The sequence below is a fragment of the Papio anubis genome, chromosome 5, assembly GCF_008728515.1.
Source record: "Papio anubis isolate 15944 chromosome 5, Panubis1.0, whole genome shotgun sequence".
NCBI lineage: Eukaryota > Metazoa > Chordata > Mammalia > Primates > Cercopithecidae > Papio > Papio anubis.
The window spans coordinates 133,513,866-133,535,455 of record NC_044980.1 but is presented as its reverse complement, the minus strand read 5'-3'; the positions used below and the strand labels follow the sequence as shown (position 1 = coordinate 133,535,455).

General features: G+C 41.2%; 2 protein-coding genes across 12 annotated transcripts in view; both read right to left on the bottom strand.

Moving 5' to 3' along the window:
• The window catches only part of LOC103885453 (protocadherin alpha-C2), a 216,067-nt gene that overhangs the window by 127,201 nt on the left and 67,276 nt on the right, over positions 1-21,590 (bottom strand). For 2 of the 11 annotated variants that reach the window (XM_021939764.2, XM_017959971.3), the window contains exon 1: positions 2,253-9,428. The exons of 6 other annotated variants lie outside the window; for them this stretch is intronic. In XM_021939764.2, coding sequence (XP_021795456.2) covers positions 2,253-4,643 — 2,391 coding nt within the window. In that variant the 5' untranslated portion in view covers positions 4,644-9,428. Of the gene's footprint in view, positions 1-29; positions 1,799-2,252; positions 9,429-10,237; positions 10,411-15,348; positions 19,653-21,590 lie in introns of those variants that run through there. 3 more of the 11 variants (XM_031666489.1, XM_021939766.2, XM_017959955.3) reach the window with 3 other exon arrangements.
• On the bottom strand, positions 11,213-12,944 carry LOC103885454 (protocadherin alpha-10-like). Its single transcript, XM_017959973.3, is given in 3 exon segments — positions 11,213-12,149; positions 12,152-12,452; positions 12,454-12,944. Coding segments are annotated over 3 exon segments (597 nt in total). The 5' UTR covers positions 12,610-12,944; the 3' UTR covers positions 11,213-12,009.

The window sequence follows — 21,590 nt, the reverse complement described above, 5'->3', positions numbered from 1 at the left end:
GAACACGGGAGGTGGAGATTGCAGTGAGCCGAGATCACACCACTGCACTCCAACCTGGGTGATAGACCAAGACTCTATCTCAAAAAGAAACAAATAATAATAGTGTATTATGTAGTTCTCACACACTCTTTGACCTAAACAATTTGTTAAGCCAATAGGAACATCTAAGTTCAGCTTAATACTTAAACAACCAAACTAGAAAATAAATTGAAATTATAATTTTATGCCATAGAATGCAATCTTGGCATTAAGAATAAGTATAAAAGACACAACTTTTCAGAAATCAGTCCAAGTAATCTAAATTATCTAAAATGCAAATTTGTTATTTATGTGATATAAAATAATAATTTACAAAATTTTAACCTGCACTGAAAACGTTCCCAAGTCTTTAAAAGTTCTTGAGTTATTCCAAAAACTTTATCTGGAGATGGGTAATGTATTCCCTATCTAATATTCACATTTATTATATTTGTAAAGTTTCGTAAGTGGTATGATGGTTTAATCACTTTCGAGTCTGAAATATTTTATATTTTTATCTTGTTGCCTTCTCTTTAATACTTAAAGAATGTTTTTAGCCAATGAATACTAAGGTACAAAAGTTCTTGATCTAAAGTCTATGACTAGGCTTCAGCATAGACTCTTTGAATATTGTGCCAAATGGTATGTTATGCATCTATAAGGGGGGAAATAACTAGATATGATTCTCAAGAAAGTCTGTAATTCCACCACTCTACGTGTAGTAAGAATAACTAAATACGAAGAATGACTCAGAAGTAAATGATCTTTGCTCAGATCTTCAGATGGAGTGATACCACGTGGAAAGAAAATTTCAAAAACATTAGAGATAAGGCACTACAAGATAGAGCAGTTAAAATGTGAGATGAATGAAAAATTGTCAGTAGGTACTCACATTAATATATTTAATTTTTTCTCTGCTACATGAATCTGAAAAACCTATGGAAGAATGCCAGCTAGCATATATTGTAGATAATATAGCCCTATATGCAAGTCTTTAGCATGTTTGGATAATTTGAATAATTTTATTTACCTAGTTTCCTTTGGAATCATAAATCATGCCATTTTGTTTGAGTATCCAAAAGTTGAAAAATCTCTTGCCTTTGTATGGAACAAAATCAAGAACAGGCAAAAAAAAAAATTATTTTTTCAGATAGGGGTCTCACGATGATAGCTCACTGCAGCCTGCAGCCCTGAACCCCTGGGTTCAAGGGACCCTCTCATGTCAACCTCCCAAGAAAATGGGACTACAAGCGTGCACCACCAGGTCTGGCTAATTTTTAAATTTTTTATAGAGACAGGATCTCGCTATGCTGTCTAGGCAGGCCTCAAATTCTTGGGCTCAAGCAGTTCTCTTGCCTCAGCCTCCCAAATAGCTGGGATTACAGGCCTGAGCCACTTTGTTTGGCAAGAACATGTAGAATTTTAGTTATATTATTTCCATAAAGCAGCATATAAGAATGCAAGGTTTAACTTTTTTCTTCAAACAATATGACAACAAGTATTATCACAAGAATAAAGACAAAAGTAAAGATTGTTTCATATATAATGAATTTATGATGAATGTTTAACACTGTAAAAATAAAAAAAGTAAAGTAAATCATGTCATACTAATGGAGTATTCCAGTTTTGATACAAGCCTGAAGTTAGAAAAGCCAATGGACTAAGTGTAGTGGCACTGCATTCCCAGCTACTCTGGAGGCTGAAGTGGGAGAATCCTTTGAGCGGTCACCTGTGAATAGCCAGTGCAGTCCAACCTGGACATCATGGGAAGACCTCCTCCCTTTAGAAAAACAAAGCCAATTGATTTAACAATGTGGAAATATCAAGGCAAAAATCTACTAAAAGACAAAGAGGAGCAAATTTAAATAATCCTTAGTTATTATGGCCATAACTGAAGTTTAGAGATAAAGGAGCATGGGTACTTTAGTGAAAATAGTAATTATTTCTACTCAAGTGACTACAGAAGAATCATTCTTGCATCTCATTTCTTTTAATATTTGCTAACCAAATATTAAGAGAAATAGTACATTTATTGGTTAAAGAAGCCGAATTATTCATATGACTAAAAGACTGAAGATGTGTATCATTTGGCATTTCATGAACAGACGTTGTTATCTAAAACAATATTCAAAATACTGATCATAAAACTTTCCCTTAAAAAATCCGTAAAAAACACTGGATTTTAAATAATTTCACATACACTTTCTGATAGGTGGAATCTGTAGAAAACTCACCTGTCCGGGGTGATTTGACCCTGGTTCCTGTCTTTCCCCTTCCTCCTCTTTATTCAGACCTAGAGGAAGACTGGGGCTGAAGGCCATGAGGTCCGTCTTAGGTGGGCCCTCCCCAGAGCACACCCTCTGCTGCCTCTGCTGCGAGTGCGACCAGCTCCCCATCGCGCGGGAGCACACCAGAGTGGGCTTGCCCGGCCCGCACCTGCCTTCAGTGGGCGTCACCGAGCACCGCAGCGCAGTATACAGCAGCAGCGTGAGCACCAGCAGGCTGGACACCGCGCAAATGGCGATGATCAGGTACACGTTGACATCCAACAGCGCAGCCTCTGGGCTCGCGGCGCCCACCAAAGCCCGCGAAGAGACCTTTGGCGCCTGTCCGGTCTCCACCAACGACACCAGCACGGTGGCAGTGGCCGTCAGCGCCGGCTCACCGTGGTCCTTCACCAGCACCAGAAGTTGGTGGCGCGGTGAGTCCACCTCGTCCAGGGCACGCGTTGTGCTGATCTCGCCCGTGTACAGCCCCACGCGGAACGGGATGCGCGAGCCGACCGCCGCCGGCTGCAATTCATATGAAAGCCACGCATTGTAGCCTGAGTCCGCATCTACTGCGCGCACCTTCGTCACCACGTGGCCCGCACCCACCGACCGCTGTACTAGCTCGTTAACTGCGCCTCCCGCGCTGCCAGCCCGAGTCGCCAGCAGTGTCGGTGCGTTGTCGTTCTCATCCAGCACAAACACCTGCAGCGTCACGTTGCTGCCCAGAGACGGCACGCCAGCGTCACGCGCGCTCACCTGGAACTGCAGCAACTCCAGCTCCTCGTGGTCCAGCGGTTGCAGAGCGTACACTTTGCCGCTCTCCGCGTGCACCGACACGTAGCTCGACAGCGCGCGCTCGCCCACCCGCCGCTCCACAAGCGAGTAGAACACCAGCGCGTTCTCCTGCGCGTCCGCGTCCCGCGCAGACACCGTGAAGATGTGGCAGCCCGGCGGGTTGTTCTCCTTCACGAACACTGTATACTCGGGCTGTGCGAACGCAGGTGCGTTGTCGTTCACGTCAGCCACCTCCACGGATACCCTGGCCGTGGCCCACAGCGAAGGCGAGCCCCCATCCCGCGCGGTCACCACCAGCTCATAGGCCGACACGCTCTCGCGGTCCAGGGCGCTGTCCAGCACCAACGAGTAGTAATTCTTGAAGGTGGACACCAGCTTGAAGGGAACGTGGAGAGTCAGAGAGCAGGTCACCTGCCCGTTGACACCTGAGTCACGGTCAGACACGCTGATCAGGGCAATGACCGTGCTGGGATGAGTGTCCTCTCGTATTGCGAGGGACGCGGAAGTCACGGTGACTTCAGGAGAGTTATCGTTGGTGTCCAAGATTTCCACCCAGACTGTACAGTGACCTGCCATTGGGGGAGTCCCCTTATCTGTAGCCTGTACTTCAATGTTATAAAACTTGTTTTCTTCATAATCTAAAATTCCATTGACCCTCACTTCTCCATTATTTTGATCTAGTGTAAATAAGGGTCTTCCATTGGGCTTAATTGACATTAAGGAGTATGTTAACTCTCCGTTGACTCCCTCATCTCGGTCTGTGGCGTTTAGTTTTATCACAAGAGTTTCTTTAGCAGCGTTTTCCATAAGGCTCACCTTGTATTCTGATTTATCAAACTCTGGATCATTGTCGTTGACATCCAAGACTTGGACCAACAGCTGAACAGTGCCAGTAAGCTCCGGTTTTCCCCCGTCTGTAGCCGTTAGTAACAAATTAAGTTCCGGAGTTTTCTCTCTATCCAGAGACTTCTTTAAAATAAGTGACAGTCTTTTAATCTGCTTACTATTCGTTGGTGAATCTAAAGAAAAATACTCATTTTGACTTAGCCTGTAGGTCAATAGAGCATTCTCTTCAATATCAGCATCAGAAGCTCCCTCTAGTGGAAAACGCGAGTCCGATTGCTTAGATTCCGCAATCAGCAGCTTTTGTTCTCTGAGCGAGAACACCGGCGGGTTATCGTTAATGTCCTTCACCTCCACATTCACGTGGAAAACCTGCAGCGGCCTGTCCACTATCACTTCCAGGTGGATGCTGCACTCCGCGCTTTGCCCGCACAACTCCTCGCGGTCGATCCGAGAATTCACAAACAAAATGCCATTCTGCAGATTTACCTCCAGAAGGTCCCCATGTGTTTTGGACGCCACCCGGAACAGGCGCGGCACCAGCTCCGCCAGCTCCAGCCCCAGGTCCTGTGCGATGCGGCCCACGAAAGTGCCTTGTTTAGACTCCTCGTAGACGGAGTAGTGGAGCTGGCCGCTTCCCATCTCCCAGAATTCGAGGAAGAGAAGCCAGAGCAGTAGTCGTGGGGGGCCCAGTCCCCTTCTCTGAAAATCAAACATCGCATACGAAATTGGATTCCAAAATAAGCTTCTTTAGACTTACAGTACCAGATTCTTCAGTTTCAGGTTAAAAATCTCGCTGAATTCTTGAGAAGTTTCAAAGGCTCCTTAAACGGTGGCATCCGGTATGATGGAGTCCCTTTGTATGCGAGTGCCTGACTATTCAGATCAACCTTTGAAAGAACTTTCCACCAAGTAAAGAGCGACACCTTGCGCCTAAAACTGTGAGTACTGTGCACTACATTTACCACCGTAGAATTTCACGTGTTTTGGGTTTCTTCCCCTAAATATTTCCAACGTGCTTATTTATGGAATATTCAGATTATAAGTCATAATGAAACTAAATATATATGGAAATGGCATTTTATTTCTTGATTAACGTCAAATTTAATTATTGTGTCTATGTTTGACAGCATTATAAAATTGTTCTTTTACTTATCTAAAATACATATACACTGAGAGAGTGAGAGAGAACGAGAATTCAGTTGTTAACGTGGCCTCATGAAAAACTAGGGCTAAACATTTCCTGAAAGTGTTGTTCCTCATATAAAAATATTATCAAATTTGAATTGTTTTACTTTCAGTCTCCCATGTTACTTTGGCTGCTACGGAACTCAAAGAAAAAAATTGAAGTTTTATAAAAGCAGCTCTTTAGTCTTTATGTTTCACATGACCTATTCTCATCTCTGTGGGCTTGCCTTTTCATACCTGTTTTCTATAGTTCTGATTCTTTACTGTTATTGACATTTAATTGCTTTCTGATTATAAGTGACTTTATATCCATTGCAGAACAATATGAAACACAAGTATATTCATATTCTCAAACTTAGTAGTTTTAAAAAAGGATTCACAAAGGAAAAATCTATTGATCTAGACGAATTTTTATTTGACATTTATTATTTCTAACGTAAGCCATAGTAGCATAATACGAGATATCAAAATTGATCACTTTATGTAATAGAGTCAATGATATGACAGAAATAGGCTTTTCAACTATAAAATAAATTTTAGTATCATTCGATAAAATAAATAAAATCACCCTAAAAATCTTTGTGCATTGGTATTTCCAAGTCACCAACTTTGGTTTCCTTAACCTAATTCAGTTATATTCATGAAAATAGTTTGTTTCTTGTTTAAAGAATTTTGGGTTTGAGAGCATAAGTTCATGGAAAACAAGAGATGTGATTTTTAATTATATCTTCTCTAAGTACCTGCTACTGTGCTTAAAACACAGAAAATTAATCAAACAATTCAACTAAATGGTAAATTACCTTAGTGTTTGTGGAAATGGAATTTCATAGAAAATACTGAGTAAAATACAGGAATTGCTTATGAGAGTTTTCATTGCCTGAAGTTGTAATTTGTTTGAATTTTCTTTGTTTTTTCATATACTCTTAGGATTTAGGAGGAAAAAAAGAAGATGCAACAAAATTTTAGAGTAGAAAGTGATTTCGAATAAATACCAGTCTAGCTTAAATATTTTGTTGTATCATTTTGATGGTTTATCTCCAATCTAAAAATACTGCAATGACATATGAAAAAGTTATCATATGTGTATGCTAATATTTTATATATATTCAACTATTAATTTGAGATTTTGTTCTACTTTTTTCATATTTACTATTTTCCCAATGTTGTCATAACACTAGAACTCTAATTAAGATGAATGTAAAATTCCGTATTAAAAAATTAAAGGAGACATATCAACTTTTATGACAGTTCCATCATGCATCTGTAAAATAATCAATCATAGTAGCTTCTAATCAAAATAGAACATTAGACCAGATGACAGTATATTCAACATGATATTTGAAGCACATCAGGTTTATTTTGAACAAAAGGAAACAACAGATCCTCAATCACCTTATTACGGGAATTGGGGATGAAGATGTTACATGGAATGTAGAGTCTTCCAAGGTAGGAAAATGAACCTGAGAAGGTTTACCCTGGAAAGATGATAATATCACATATTTGAGTTAAAACAAGATGTTAATTTAGGTATTAATTTCCAATTATATAGCATTTTGTGAATATATAAAGTAGTACTGAACAAACGCCAAGTCATAATAGAGTTTGATAGAGTTTATGAATCAATGACCCATCTTTTGCATTCTGGCTGTGATATTTCAGGTGTCACCAACTCAACCAGCCCCTAGTGAAGAGATTATGCTCCCTTTGAACTCATCTTTGAGGATCAGCCTAATATCAGGGTATAGGCTAATGCCAAGAAGTCATTTCAATACAGTTATTGTTAACTGATTTTGTAAAATCAATTGAAGATTAAGGAACTATGTGCCTGACTTTTACTATATCAATCAGGACGTACAATCTGCCTGTATGTCCTGTTAGTCATATATGTATTAGAGTGCATATTTTAATGTCTTACTAGTGCACATCATCCACTGATATTCTATAACAGACCTGGCGCTATTATTTCTTGAAAACACCTAAATAAATTTTGACACGGTTGTCAGAACCCCAGGAGGTTCTCCAAAATCAACAGATTAGAATTACATTATCCAACCACTGTATTAACAAAATTATAGGATTTACTCAGTAATGCTAATTCTGCTCTATCATGGCTTATTCAAGTAAAAACAGTTATTTGGTCACAAATTGTTTGTCAGTGGTACAAGCTTCCTAGACAACAGTAAGACTGAAGAAGACTGAAAGACCTACACACATTTGAAGATTTTGATGGGAATCTATGTCTCTAAAATTGTTATTGAAGTATGCAATATTGTAAACGTTTCTTGAATCCTTTGGCCATGTTCAGGGTCCCTGAAATAATAATATCAACACCTATGCTTGTCCCAAACACTGTCTTTATTCACAGTAACGAAAGAAGGGTGTCATTTTTGGTATAAGTGTTTAGTTTGGGTGTTCCACAAGGATATTGGAAACCACAGTTTTCTGACTTTTCTTGCATGTTAAATGATTCTTACTTATATCACTTCCAAACAACAGAAACGTAGTTCTTATAGAGCAACTCTTAATTATTTAACAATTACATAACCAAAATACCTATCTCAATGTGGCATTGATTAAAACAAATGATAATGATGATCATGAACTCTTATAAGAAAAAAATCACTTAACATAAAAAAACTTAGTGTCATCTCAATCATGCATTGTACAAAATTAATGATGAAGACAATCGTGAAGTTTCTTCTAAGCACAACAGAAAGAAAGATTTGCCTGTACACAGCTTGTGCTTGATTTTCCTAGCCAAGACTAGGTTTGAGTAGAGAAAAGACTTACTGAAGAAAGCTCTACATTATAGTGAACAAAGAATGAATCTGAAGTCTGAAAGATATGCATTTGAATAATATCTCCACCATGTACTGGCACTGGATAAAATAGATAAACATCTCAGCTTCTCTTAATTTATCTTTCAGATTGGAGTGGTCATATGTACTTTAGAAATTGTTATAAGGATTAAATGAAATAATGTATTTAAGCCCCTTACTTGATGTCTAACAAATATATTAATAAACTGCTCAAACAGTGGTGATTTATTATCACGAAGTTACTGATCAGTGTTGGCTCTTGTTCTATAGTTATGGATGAAGAGAATTCCAGCACCATGAAGTAGGACAGGGTTTTCCCTTTTCTGAAATTTCCTTAATGTTTATCTTCATAGAAATCATCCTCTCAGAAGTTATTTTTCTAGGTAGACACCACTAACTCCTTTTCAGCATTTATATTAACTTTACCCTATCTATAACATGATTATCCTCCCATATGTAAATATACTATTTCTTTACACAGAATTAAAGGCCATCTCATTTGTAATTAGAGCCAAAAAGAGCAAAGTAATTTTACATATAATTTGATACACATCCTTACAGCTATAAATACATGTTCTCTGGGATCCCTTTAAAGAAAGCAATTCACATGAATATGGTGTGAAGGCAAAAAATATTTTGCATCAAATATATCAAGAGCATACAATGTTAAATTCTAAGGTATAATTAACACCACAATTGTCAAGTGAAAGTGCCTTTATTAATATCCCATGATTCTTATACTTAAGTTATTAAAAGCAATGACATTTTTTGGTAGAGATGGGGGTCTCACTATGTTGCCCAGGCTGGTCTCAAACTTCTGGCCTCAAGCAATCCTCCTGCCTCGGCTTCCCAAAATGCTGGGATTACAGGCCTGAGACACCGTGCCAAGCTCAGCAATGCCATTCTGAAAACCATGCAGTTTAATGAACACAGACAATGGTATCACTCTTCATCATTTATGGGAAGACTCTCTTATACTTAAAACCCAAATAAGTGTGAATTTTCCTACCCTAAAATATTTTCATGCAGCCAGGTACCAAAAATGAAAGAAAAATGAGTATAATCAGTGCTCAAAGAAATCTTTCCAAAATAGTAGAAGAGCTCAACAACTTAAACTGGAGGACAGCAGCAATTAGTTCAACAGGTTATTAAGCAGAGCTGACTTAAAAAAAAAAAAAAAAAAGAACAAAATTGTTGGCTATCTGAAGTAGCTGAAGATTGTGAAGACAATGACCTAAAATGAAATTATAAGATTGAAGACAAAAATTAAGAAGTAAAATCACCTTTAAAGGCAAAGCTAAAACTCCACCCACTGCAATCACCATCTCAAAAAAGACTGCTATTGATCGTGAAGAAACAAAATTGTTTGTGAACGAAGCTGCCTCAACCCTGCTGATCACCGTTTGTGAAAGATAAATTTACAGATTATAGAAAGATAAAAATTTAAACATGTTTTAAACTCAAATAATTATGATATTAAATATTGTCACGGTATTTTTTTTTTTTGAGACGGAGTCTCGCTCTGTCGCCCAGGCTGGAGTGCAGTGGCCGGATCTCAGCTCACTGCAAGCTCTGCCTCCAAAAATAATAAGGAGTGGAGGACACAAATCAGAATAAGAAAATGAATAGGAATAAAGAACTTGCTTCAAAATTTAGAAGATTTGACCTTCTCATAAGGATCATTATTCATCATTATCCTTCCTGTAAGATTTAACTTTCTCATTTACAGGAAACAGCCAGTCAGTCTAATTCATTAGTAGTATTATCATTATACTTACCAACTGAAGAATATTCCTAAAGAATATTCATGGCGACTGTAGTAAAATGTGATGAAGATGGCTAGACTTCCCATGTACTTTTTTTTTTGAGACACAGTTTCACCCTGTCTCCCAGGCTGTAGTGCAGTGGCCTCAACTTGGCTCACTGCAACCTCCACCTTCTGGGTTCAAGCAATTCCCGTGCCTCAGCCTCCTGAGTAGCTGGGATTACAGGTGCGCACCACCACACCCAGCTAATTTTTTTGTATCTTTAGTAGAGATAGGGTTTCACCATTTTGGCCAGGCTGGTCTCAAACCCCTGACCTCGAGTGATCCTCCTGCCTTGGCCTCCCAAAGTGCCGGGATTACAAATAGGCACGAGCCACTGCGCCCGGCCCCAATGTACTTTAAATAAACCATCTCAAAAGAAAAACAAAAGCAAAATAAATAAAGCAATAGAGTTAAACAATAACTTGGTAAACATTATCAATGTAACCATGAGGGACACTAATAGGAATGAAATACTTTCCAGGATTACAGTACTTACATTCTCAAAAATTTTCTATTGAAGTCTGTCTCCAAAACCTGAACCACGGGGAACAGTAGGACTGAAAACCATAAGGTTGACCTTGGGCGGCCACTCTCCGAGGTAAGATCTCCTTTGCTGCAAGTAAGACCAGATCCCACTATACTGAGGCACACCAGCCTGGGCTTGCCTGGCGTGCATGAGCCCTCGGTGAGCGGCACCAAGCACCGCAGCGTCGTGTACAGCAGCAACGTTAGCACCAACAGGCTGGACACCACTCAGATGGCAATGATCAGGTACACGTTGACATCCACCAGCGCTGCCTCCTGGACCTCGACGCCCGCCAACGCATGCGATGAGACTTTCCTAGCCTGTCTGCTCTCCGCCAGCGACACAACCACGGTGACTGTGGCAGTCAGCGCCAGCTCGCGGTGGTTCTTCACCAGCACCAGCAGGCGGTGGCGCGTAACTTTCACTTCTTTCAGGGTACTCGTGCTGATCTCGCCCAAGCACAGCCCCACGTGGAACGGGTGCTGCCAGTTGACAGATGCAGCTCTTGTGACAACCAGACGTCTGTAGCTGGAGTCCACCCCGCGCACCTTCGCCACCACGTGGCCTGCACCCACTGAATGAGGGACCAGCTCATTCACAGCGCCGCCAGCCCACCCAAGGCGCCAGCAGCGCCGACAAAGTTGTCGTTCCAGCACTAATACCTGCAGCGTCACGCTGCTGCCCAGAGGCGGCATGCCAGCTTCCCGCGCTCTCACCTGGAACTGCAGCAGCTCCAGCTCCTCGTGGTCCAGTCGCTGGAGCGCGTACAACTTGCCGCTCTCCGCGTGCACCGACACATGGCTAGACAGCGAGCGCTCACTCACCCGCTGTTCCATCAACAGCACATTCTCCTGAGCGTACCGGTCCCGCGCGGACACTGTGAAGCCGTGGCAGCCCCGCGGGTTGTTATCTTTTACGAACACCATGTACTCGGGCTGCCCGAACGCCGGTGCGTTGTGGTTCACTGTTCGGTCACTTCCACGGACCTGATGGCTGTGGCTCACAATGAAAGCGAGTCCCCATTCCGCACGATTACCACCAATTGATAGATTTGCTCTCTTCGTCCAGGGCGCTGTGGAGCACCAACGAATAGGTTCTCGGCAGGGCCTATTGAAGGTGGACACCAGCTTGAAGAGACGTGAGGCATCAGGGTGCGGGTCACCTGTCCCTTGGCACTGAAGTTGGGGTCAGTTACACTGATTAGGGCTATGACGGTACCCAGCGGAGCGTCCTTCTGTACAGGGAATGATAGCGACTTACTGCTAACTCTGGAACACTATCATTGATGTCCAAGACTTCTATCAAGTCTGTGCAGTGACCAAACAATGGGGAATTACCTTTGTCAACTGCCTGTATTTGAATCTTTCATTATTTAGTTTCCTCAAAACCTATCTTTACATTTACTTTTATTTCTTCACTGTCTGAATCTATGCGAAAAAGGGCTTCTATGTTAGGGAAGACATCAGTTGCAAAGAAACAATGTGGCTGTTTGAACCCTCGTTCAAATCCAAGGGGTCAAGTCTAATAACCAGTGTACTTTCTCCTGCATTTTCCAGTAATTTCATATGATAGACTGCTTTGTCAAACACTGGGCATCATCATTTACATCCAGCGCTGTGATATGTAATGCTTTGGTGCCTGTCAGCTCAGCTTTGCCCCCATCAGTTGCTTTGAGCACCAAGAGTAGCTCTGAAGTAACTTATCTATCTGAAAGAATTTTTAAAATACACCTTCGAGTGGTTTTACCTGCTCTTGGTTGGTATTTCCAGGGAAAAATAATCATTGGGGTACAGTATGTAAGTCATCAGAGCATTGGCCTCGATGTCGGCATCCCAGACATCCTCTAGTGAAACATGAGAATCAAGAGTCCTAGTTTCAGAAACAGATTCTTTTGTGTTGCTGAGAACACTGGCAGGTTGTCTTCAATGTTCTTCACTTTCACCTCCACATGGAAAACCTGTAGCAACTTGTCCACGATCACCTCCAGGTGGATGCTGCATTCCGAGATCCTCCCACACAGCTCCTCGAGGTTGATCAGAGAACTCACAAAAATACCATTCTGCAGATTTACCTCCAGAAGGTCCCTGCAGCCTTTGGAATCCAACTGAAACAGGTGAAGTATCAGCTCCACCAGCTCCAGACCCAGGTCCGGCGCGATACGGCCCACGAAGATGCCATGTGCCGTCCTTGGCCTCTTCCAGGATGGTATAGTGGAGTTGGTCCTTCCCTGCTTCACAAAATTCAGGGAGCAGAAGCCAATGCTGTAGGCTCCAGGATTCCTGGCCACTTAGTCTGGCAGCTGTTATCATGCCTCTCTTTTGGTTAGTAAAACAATATTTCATGACTAGAAAGACTTAGTTCCTCTGAGACCTTTCGATTCCTTGTTCCTGAGGTTCCACATGATCTTAATGGGTGTTTGTAGTTTTTAAAGCACGGGAACAATGGAGCTTCTTTCTGATCTAAGAATAATCTGATTTTCTTCTGTTAAAAAATACTTTTCTTGGAGAACAACAATATCCTGTGGCTCAAAACATAAGTGCATTTGGTTTCATATTATTTCACTTACCTTCTTCCTTCCTGATTCCTGCATATGTTTATGTTTACGATTTCTTTCTTTCTTTCCTTTTTTTTTTTTTTGAGACGGAGTCTCACCCTGTTGCCCAGGCTGGAGTGCAGTGGCGCCATTTCGGCTCACTGCAAGCTCTGCCTCCCCGGTTCACGACATTCTCCTGCCTCAGCTTCCTGAGTAGCTGGGACGACAGGCACCCACCACCACACCCGGCCAATTTTTTGTATTTTTCAGTAGAGACGAGGTTTCACCGTTTTAGCCAGGATGGTCTCCATCTCCTGACCTCGTGATCCACCGGCCTCGGCCTCCCAAAGTGCTGGAATTACAGGTGTGAGCTGCCGCGCCAGGCCTGTTTATGTTTTTCTTTGTGAGCTTTCAACTCCTTTCCTATACTTTCTTGTGTGTGATCAGTACCTCTTCAAAGGTGAGTTTGTCTTACAAATCAGAATTCCAGGAAGAGTTTTATCTTGTATGTAGACATCTTAAATAAAGTACTACTGCATCAACTGTATTATCATGTGAATTAATATGAAAAAAGATCATATTTGCAGGATACTGATGTTACTATTGCTTTTGCTTTTTTCAGTTTTTGAAATAGGGTCTCACTTTGTCATCCAGGCTAGAGGGCAGTGGCATAATCATGGGTCACTGCAGCCTTGACCTCCTGGGCTCAAGCCATCCTCCCTCCTCACCCACCCAAGTAGCACTACAGTAGGGACTAAAGGCATATACCACCATGCCTGGCTTATATACACATAAGTACATATATATATGTAAGGAGAGCCCATCATATATATATATATGTATACACACACACAGTACAAGGTATCCCTACGTTGCCCAGGTTGGTCTTGAACTCCTGGCCTCAAGCAATCCTCCCACCTTGCCTCCCAAAATGCTGTGATTACAGGTGTGAGCCACCATGCCTGGCCTTAAATGAGTATTGATGGAGAGATTAATGCACCTGTATACCTGAGACTTTTACAATTGATATGAGTTTTTACTAAGTTTTTTATATTATAAGACATTCGGGAGGATTTTTTTTTCAAATATCAGAGGGGGAAGTATATAGTTTATAAACCTATTTGATATAATAACAAATACACGTCTAAACTCTGCATTAACTTAGCAGCTATAATTTCTAACAGCTGGAGACGGGGCATGGAGAGTATTAACACTGAAAGAATGCCATGCTTAAATTCTTGCCACAGTTTTTGTTTTGTTTTGTTTTGGTTTTTTTGGTGTTCCTAAACTTGAACAATAATTTTAACTTTTATTTGAAGCTATTTGTGAAGTACATACTGAGTAACAAATTCAATCTCCATACTCAAAGAGAAAGGGAAAGAAAAAAATAATTGCTAAGAGCCATAGGCAAGATGATAAATTCATAGCATTGGTGTTCGGTAACACTAGAATTAATAAATTTTTTTAAAAAATGAAATCATGGGTATCAGGTAACAACCAATTTCAGGAAAACACAATTGATAGTGTAGTTTTGTCACTATGCAACTAAATTAGCTTTCATTTCTGAGTATGTATCATCCAACCCTACCCTGTTTAAGATGACTAGAGAAGCTATTAAACTGCAATATATCAGATCAGTAGAAAACACTAATTTAATTTTCTCCTCAAACTTTTAATATTCATCTGTACTAAAGTATTTTCAATCTCAAAATTAAAAGTGTTCAAATTCTCTTCATTTTTAAGCATAAGCATGGCTCCTTCCTCAAAGTGAAAGAGCTAATACGTGAATATCATAAGCAATGCCTAATACTGATAAAGGAGCAGATAATGAAGAACTACTGAATAAAATTATGTAAATAACTGAAACATACATTTTCTTCTGCTAAATGAATAATACACACTGACACAGGTAACACTACAACTAAAATAAAGATGGAAAACATTTTTAAAATTCAAAGCATTTAACTTAATTGCTAAGATAAAGACATTTTTACCAATGAACTGCCCACCTACTTACTGCACTATTAAGGAAAAGCTGTAATCACTGAACATAGAAATCTGCTGTGGCAGTATAAGCTATGGTACACTACACATATTCTACGCATGGGGGAAAACACATTTTCACTTAAGAGATACAGATCAGTGAAATTTTTTGTTAATGCAAATACAATCAAATAAAAATTTAGATTGGAAATGAAATAACATGAAGTACTAACCTTACAAATACTTGTAATAAAAAGTGATTATGAAAGTGAATCATCAGAACTGCAACCTATATCACATATCTGTATTGGAAAATATTAGTGTATTCAGAATAAATTATTATTTTTAAAAATTTAAGTACCAAACAACGGCTGACCCACTGGGTAGGATAAAAATATTCAAAAACTCCTGGAATAAATTATATTACAAAGGTATCACTAGAAATATTCCAGCATAAATGGAATGTAAACAAAAATGAAATATTCTGATATATATTTGAGAAAATGCGGTAAGAGAAAGAATTATTCATAAAGCACAAAAAGAAAATGAAAACGTAATAACCCACCTTCCTAGAGTGGTCTCCTCCAATAGACTGATCTTCCCCGTCCACATCTACCACTGGGCACGGTGGAAGGCTGGGGCTGAAGGCCATGAGGTCAGTCTTGGGCGGGGGCGGGGGCGGGGGCGGGCCCTCCCCAGAACACACCCTCTGCCGCCTCTGCTGGGAGTAAGGCCAGCTCCCCATCGCGCTAGAGCACATCAGTGTGGGTTTCACCTGCCCACGTGCGCTCTCGGTGGGCTCCGCCGAGCACCGCAGTGCAGTGTACAGCAGCAGCGTGAGCACCAGCAAGCTGGACACCGCGCAGATGGCAATGATCAGGTACACGTTGACGTCCACCAGAGCCACCTCGGGCGCTACGCCCACTGAAGCCCGCGACGAGGCCTTGGGTGCCTGGCTACCCTCCACAAGCGACACAAGCACAGTGGCCGTGGCCGTCAGCGCCGGTTCGCCGTGGTCCTTTACCAGCACCAATAGGCGCTGGTGTGGCAAGTCATCCTCATCTAGAGTGCGCGTCGTACTGATCTCGCCCGTGTACAGCCCCACGCGGAACGGGATGCGTGTGCCAACCGCCGCCAACTGCAATTCATAAGACAGCCACGCGTTGTATCCCGAGTCAGCGTCCACTGCGCGCACTTTCGCCACTACGTGGCCTGCACCCACCGACCTTAGCACCAGCTCACTGACTGAACCTCCCGCGCTGCCAGCGGGAGACGCCAGCAGCGCGGGAGCGTTGTCGTTCTCGTCCAGCACGAACACCTGCAGCGTCACGTTGCTGCCCAGAGACGGCACGCCAGCGTCACGCGCGCTCACCTGGAACTGCAGCAGCTCCAGCTCCTCGTGGTCCAGCGGTTGCAGCGCGTACACTTTGCCGCTCTCCGAGTGCACGGATACGTAGCTCGACAGCGCGCGCTCGCCCACCCGCCGCTCCACCAGCGAGTAGGACACCAGCGCGTTCTCCTGCGCGTCCGCGTCCCGCGCAGACACCGTGAAGATATGGCAGCCCGGCGGGTTGTTCTCCTTCACGAACACCGTGTACTCGGACTGCGCAAACGCCGGCGCGTTGTCGTTCACGTCGGCCACCTCCACGGACAAGCTGGCCGTGGCCCACAGCGAAGGCGAGCCTCCGTCCCGCGCGGTCACCACCAGCTCATAGGCCGACACTCTCTCGCGGTCCAGGGCGCTGTCCAGCACCAACGAGTAGTAATTCTTGTAGGTGGACACCAGCTTGAAGGGGACGTGGGGCGTCAGAGAGCAGGTGACCTGTCCGTTGGCTCCTGAATCGTGGTCAGAAACGCTGATCAGGGCAATGACGGCGCCCACTTGAGCATCTTCTTTCACTGGGAGAGACAGAGAAGTGACAATCACCTCAGGTGAATTATCATTTTCATCCAGTAGTTCCACTAGGACTGTGCAGTGACCAACCATAGGTGGGTTTCCCTTATCTGTAACATCTACATGAATTTCATAAGTGTTACTGTCCTCAAAGTCAATAGCATCATTTACTTTTATTTCTCCCGTCCTTTCGTTTATCCAAAACTTCCTTCTTATCATGGGTGGGACCAAAGGGCTAAATGAATACATCATTTCCTTGTTTATTCCTTCATCCGAATCAGAAGCGTTGAGCCATATAACTAATGTTTGGTTCACTTGATTTTCATACATCTTAACTTCATAAACCGGTCTGTCAAAGATAGGAGCGTTATCATTGGCATCTAACACCAGGATCAGCAAAGAAACAGATGCGGTAAATTCAGGTTTGCCTCCATCAGTTGCTGTCAATAACAACTTTAGCTGAGGATTTTCTTCACGATCCAGCAGCTTCCGCAGAACAAGCACTGGGAATTTGTCCTTGTCTTTTTTGTTTATAGTATCAAGAACAAAATACTCATTTGGACTGAGTTCGTAAGTAAGCAATGCGTTCTCTCCAACATCCGCATCAGATGCGCCTTCTAGTGGAAATCGAGAGTCAAGCAGTCTGGATTCAGGTATTGAGAGCTTTTGTTCTGTTACGGAGAACCTGGGCGGGTTGTCGTTAATGTCCTTCACTTCCACGTCCACATGGAAAACCTGCAGCGGCCTGTCCACGATCACCTCCAGGTGGATGCTGCACTCCGCGCTCCTCCCGCACAGCTCCTCGCGGTCTATCCGAGAATTCACAAACAAAATGCCATTCTGCAGATTTACCTCCAGAAGGTCCCCGTGTGTTTTGGACGCCACCCGGAACAGGCGCGGCACCAGCTCCGCCAGCTCCAGCCCCAGGTCCTGCGTGATACGGCCCACGAAGGAGCCGTGTTTGGCCTCCTCGTAGACGGAGTAGTGGAGCTGGCCGCTCCCCACTTCCCAGGCTGTGAGGAGAAGAAGCGAGAGCAGCGCACACTGGACCCCCAGGCAGCTACATCTGGAAACCATCTTACGCTTCTCTTGTTTTACAAATCGACGAATCAGCGGTCTAGAATGCACATACGATCTGACATTTTCTGTCCTATTTCTTACATCTATTTTTTATCAAAATGGCTGAGATCTCAGAATGAAGCTACTTCCTAGTCCTTGAGAAACTGGCAGATGCCTCTGTTCTAAAAAGCTATTTTGTGGACCACAGCGACATCCGGTGGCTTTAGGTGTAAGTACAAGTCCATGAGTTCACAACTTTTCTTTCATTCGTATGTTAATTCTTTTTTTTTAATGTATTTTTATGTCTATGAACTTTCAAAGCCTCACATTACGTCTCTTTATAGTTAATAATAATAAATATTGATCCCACGTGCAATGTTTTCTTAAATGTAGAATCTCAGAGTAGTGATTTCTTCCCTAACCACATGATTATAAATACCTGAATTTCAAAATGCCCTTAGTATTTGCATGCTACTGAGTATACTAATAGTTTATTAAATGACAAGTTTAGTTCCCTTTAAGTTCTGACACTTAACTTATTCTCTTTCTCATTATTTTGAGTTTAATAAAGTTTGTTTAGACACTAATGTCAAGCATCAACTATCTGTGAGGTGTTTATAACTCCGAAGATCTAGTCATCACTAGAATTTACAGATCATTAGCTTCAACATCAGACATTTCTCATTTAGATTCCTGTTATCCTACTCGCTAGCCACATGACTTGGGAAAATCATTTAACCTCTTCCTGCTCCACGTTCCAGTTTTATAACTTTGGCCTAATACTAATATGGTGGTTGTGTGAATTATAATATATTAAGTGCTTGCAATAGTACCTTAAGGAGAGTGAGTGATTCATAAATGGAAACTATTCTCAGGCCTCAATTTGGCCACATTTGTTTTGATGAGGCTCAATACTAAATTTGGCTCATCAGGCAAAATTATTACCTATAGAATGCCTTAATTATTGCTACTGCACAGGCTGAGAGTGGTGGTTTCCGTATTTAAGAAAAGAGAAAAGTGCTGTTACAGAAAAATCCTTTATACAAGGAGAAGTTTCATTTTATAATATCTTACATGGGCAAAAAGAATCTTAATTATAATTCTAAATAAAGTAATTAACAAATTTATTATATCTGCTTTCAGAGACAAATGCTTTCAACCCTGTTATATTTACACTTTTCAAATGCTCAAAAGACACAGTTCTGAAATGTATCTAATAATTTTATCAGTGTCAATGAAGTTTTTCATTACCACTTGCGGTAAAAATATTTTTTCTCTCTCAAAGTTCTTGAAATCAAATATTCAGGAATGAAAATGTAATATATCTGTGCTGCTGAAAAAACTTGGGTTTTCTATCTTTCCAAGAAAGGAAAACTTAATAACAGAAATTCTGGTCCTATACAAGTGTTAATTTATTTTATTTAATGATGTTTTGGCTTTTCTAAAGAATATTTTTAAATGTGTCAATAACTTTAAACTTTTTTATTAAAATCTGAATGACAGAGCAACAATATTTATGAATAAGAAAACTGACAGAAATGGGTGTCACTTAATCCATCAGTTTACGTGTCCTACTAAATTCTGTTTCTATACTTCTCTACTCCTTTGGCATGCCTCTTGCATCAAAATTCATTCGAATTCTGATTTTAGAGATTACTTTTTTATAAACCTTGAATTAAAATGTAATGAGCTACGTACCAAAATATCAACGTTTGTTTTAGCTATCTGGAGTGTAAAATAAGTTTGCCATTGATCAATCATCTCCACACACAAAATAATAAAAACTAAACTCAATTTCTACTAATGTACATTTTATACCAAGTAATAACATAAATATCCCAATGTAGATGTCTAACATTGAATAAAAAGTAGGGAGTAGTTAAATTAATCTTTTTTTTTTTTTTTTTTTTTTTTTGAGACAGAATCTTGCTGTCACCCAGGCTGAAGTGCAGTGGTGTCATCACAGTTCACTGCAGCCTCAATGCCCCAGGCTCAAGTGATTCTCCAACCTCAGCCTCCTGAGTAGTTGGGACTACAGATGTGTGCCACCATGCCCGGCTAATTTTTTTTTTTTTTTTTGGTGGAGACGAGTCTCACTACATTGGTCTCAAACTGCTGGGCTCAAGGGACCCTCCCACCTTGGCCTCCCAAAATGTTGGGATTATGGGTGTCAGGCCACCACATCTTTTTAGATTGCAGAAACTTGCACATCAAGTATTAAATAGGGCTACGGATCTAAATTTTCAGTTGTATGAGAATCATCTCAGGTGTGCTTTAAAATGAAAATTTGCTCATACTACCCATTTCAGAATTTCTGAGGTGGTCTTAAACCAGAACATTCAATGAGGACTTAGGTGCTGCTAATGCAGTAGCATTAGTAAGTCTAAGGATAGGTTGACCATAGGCCCCAATTTGTCTGGGACAGGCTCAGTTTAGGTCTGTGATCTTGTATACTTATTTACAGCACCCCCTTTGCTCTCAAAGTGTCTAAGATATTGGGTGATAACTTAGTTTTCCCTATATAGTAACCACAACTTGAATAGAGCTGGCATAGGAGGAGCTTCATTATTGTTTCATGATTCTGACTTGAATTGAGGAATGTTAACTACAGATGCATATAAGGAGAGCTATTATGCAGAATAGGAAAGTGTCTGTTCTACTCTCACCTCTCTGTTTTGAATTTGACAGCCTGTTTTGAATTTTACCTTCTCTGGATCCCAGTGCGTTCATGTTTGCTAATGACCTCAAAAGATAAATTTATTACTAAGGTATTCACAGCCTTTCTGAGAATTTGCGTATGATGAGAGCTTATAGAATAGAGATTAATATGAAGGACTAAATTACCAATTCCATCAACACAGCCATCAATAATAAAGAATACATTTTATGATTATTGATGACATAGTAAATGCTTAGTAAGTACTAGCTCTAAGGAGACTGGAGGACTTAGGGCGGGGGACAAATGACATCTGTAGCATCCCTCTATTCACATCAAATAATCCAATACCTGGGCCCAAGTTTAAATGACACATGAAACTTGAAAATGTGCAAAGACAAAGATACTTGAAAGTATAAGCCTATATTCAAGGTGAGTTGTGCTGCTAGATAGATGTAGATAGGCTTAATGACAGGAGCTCAGAGACCAAGTTTTGAAAGAAAATGACAAAAAAAAAACTAGGCACGGTGACTCACACCTTTAATCCCAGCACTTTGGGAGGCCGAGGTTGGAAGATCACAAGGTCAGGAGTTCAAGACCAGCCTGTCCAACATGATGAAACCCCATCTCTACTAAAAATACAAAAATTAGCCGGGTGTGGTGGCACATGCCTGTAATCCCAGCTATTCAGGAGGCTGAGGCAGGAGAATGGCTTGAACCCAGGAGGCAGAGGTTGCAGTGAGCCGAGATCATGCCACTGCCCACCAGCCTGGGTGGTAGAAAAAGACTCCACCTCAGAAAAAAAAAAAAAAGAAAGACAAAAAACATGTAATATTGTAGCATATTCCAAATGTGTGTTTTAAGAGAAAATTTTAAATTTAAAATATTTTGATTTAAATAAATGTTACTTGCATTTTCATAGTTATTATTGTGGCTCTATTCTCAAGGCCATTCTGATCTTTCTCCACTAAGTTTTTAATTAAGTAATACCTTGTAAAATATCTGACACAATATTAAATAAAATAGCTGAAAGAGAAAGAAAAATATAAACTACATAACAAAAACTCAACAGGCGAAATTTTTAAAACCGTAAATTAGAAAACAAACAAATAGCTTGCACTAAAGATAGAGTGTGGAAAACCACCATTTTGAAAGTCACATACTACAATTCAGGAAATATAACAGGTAGTGACATTAA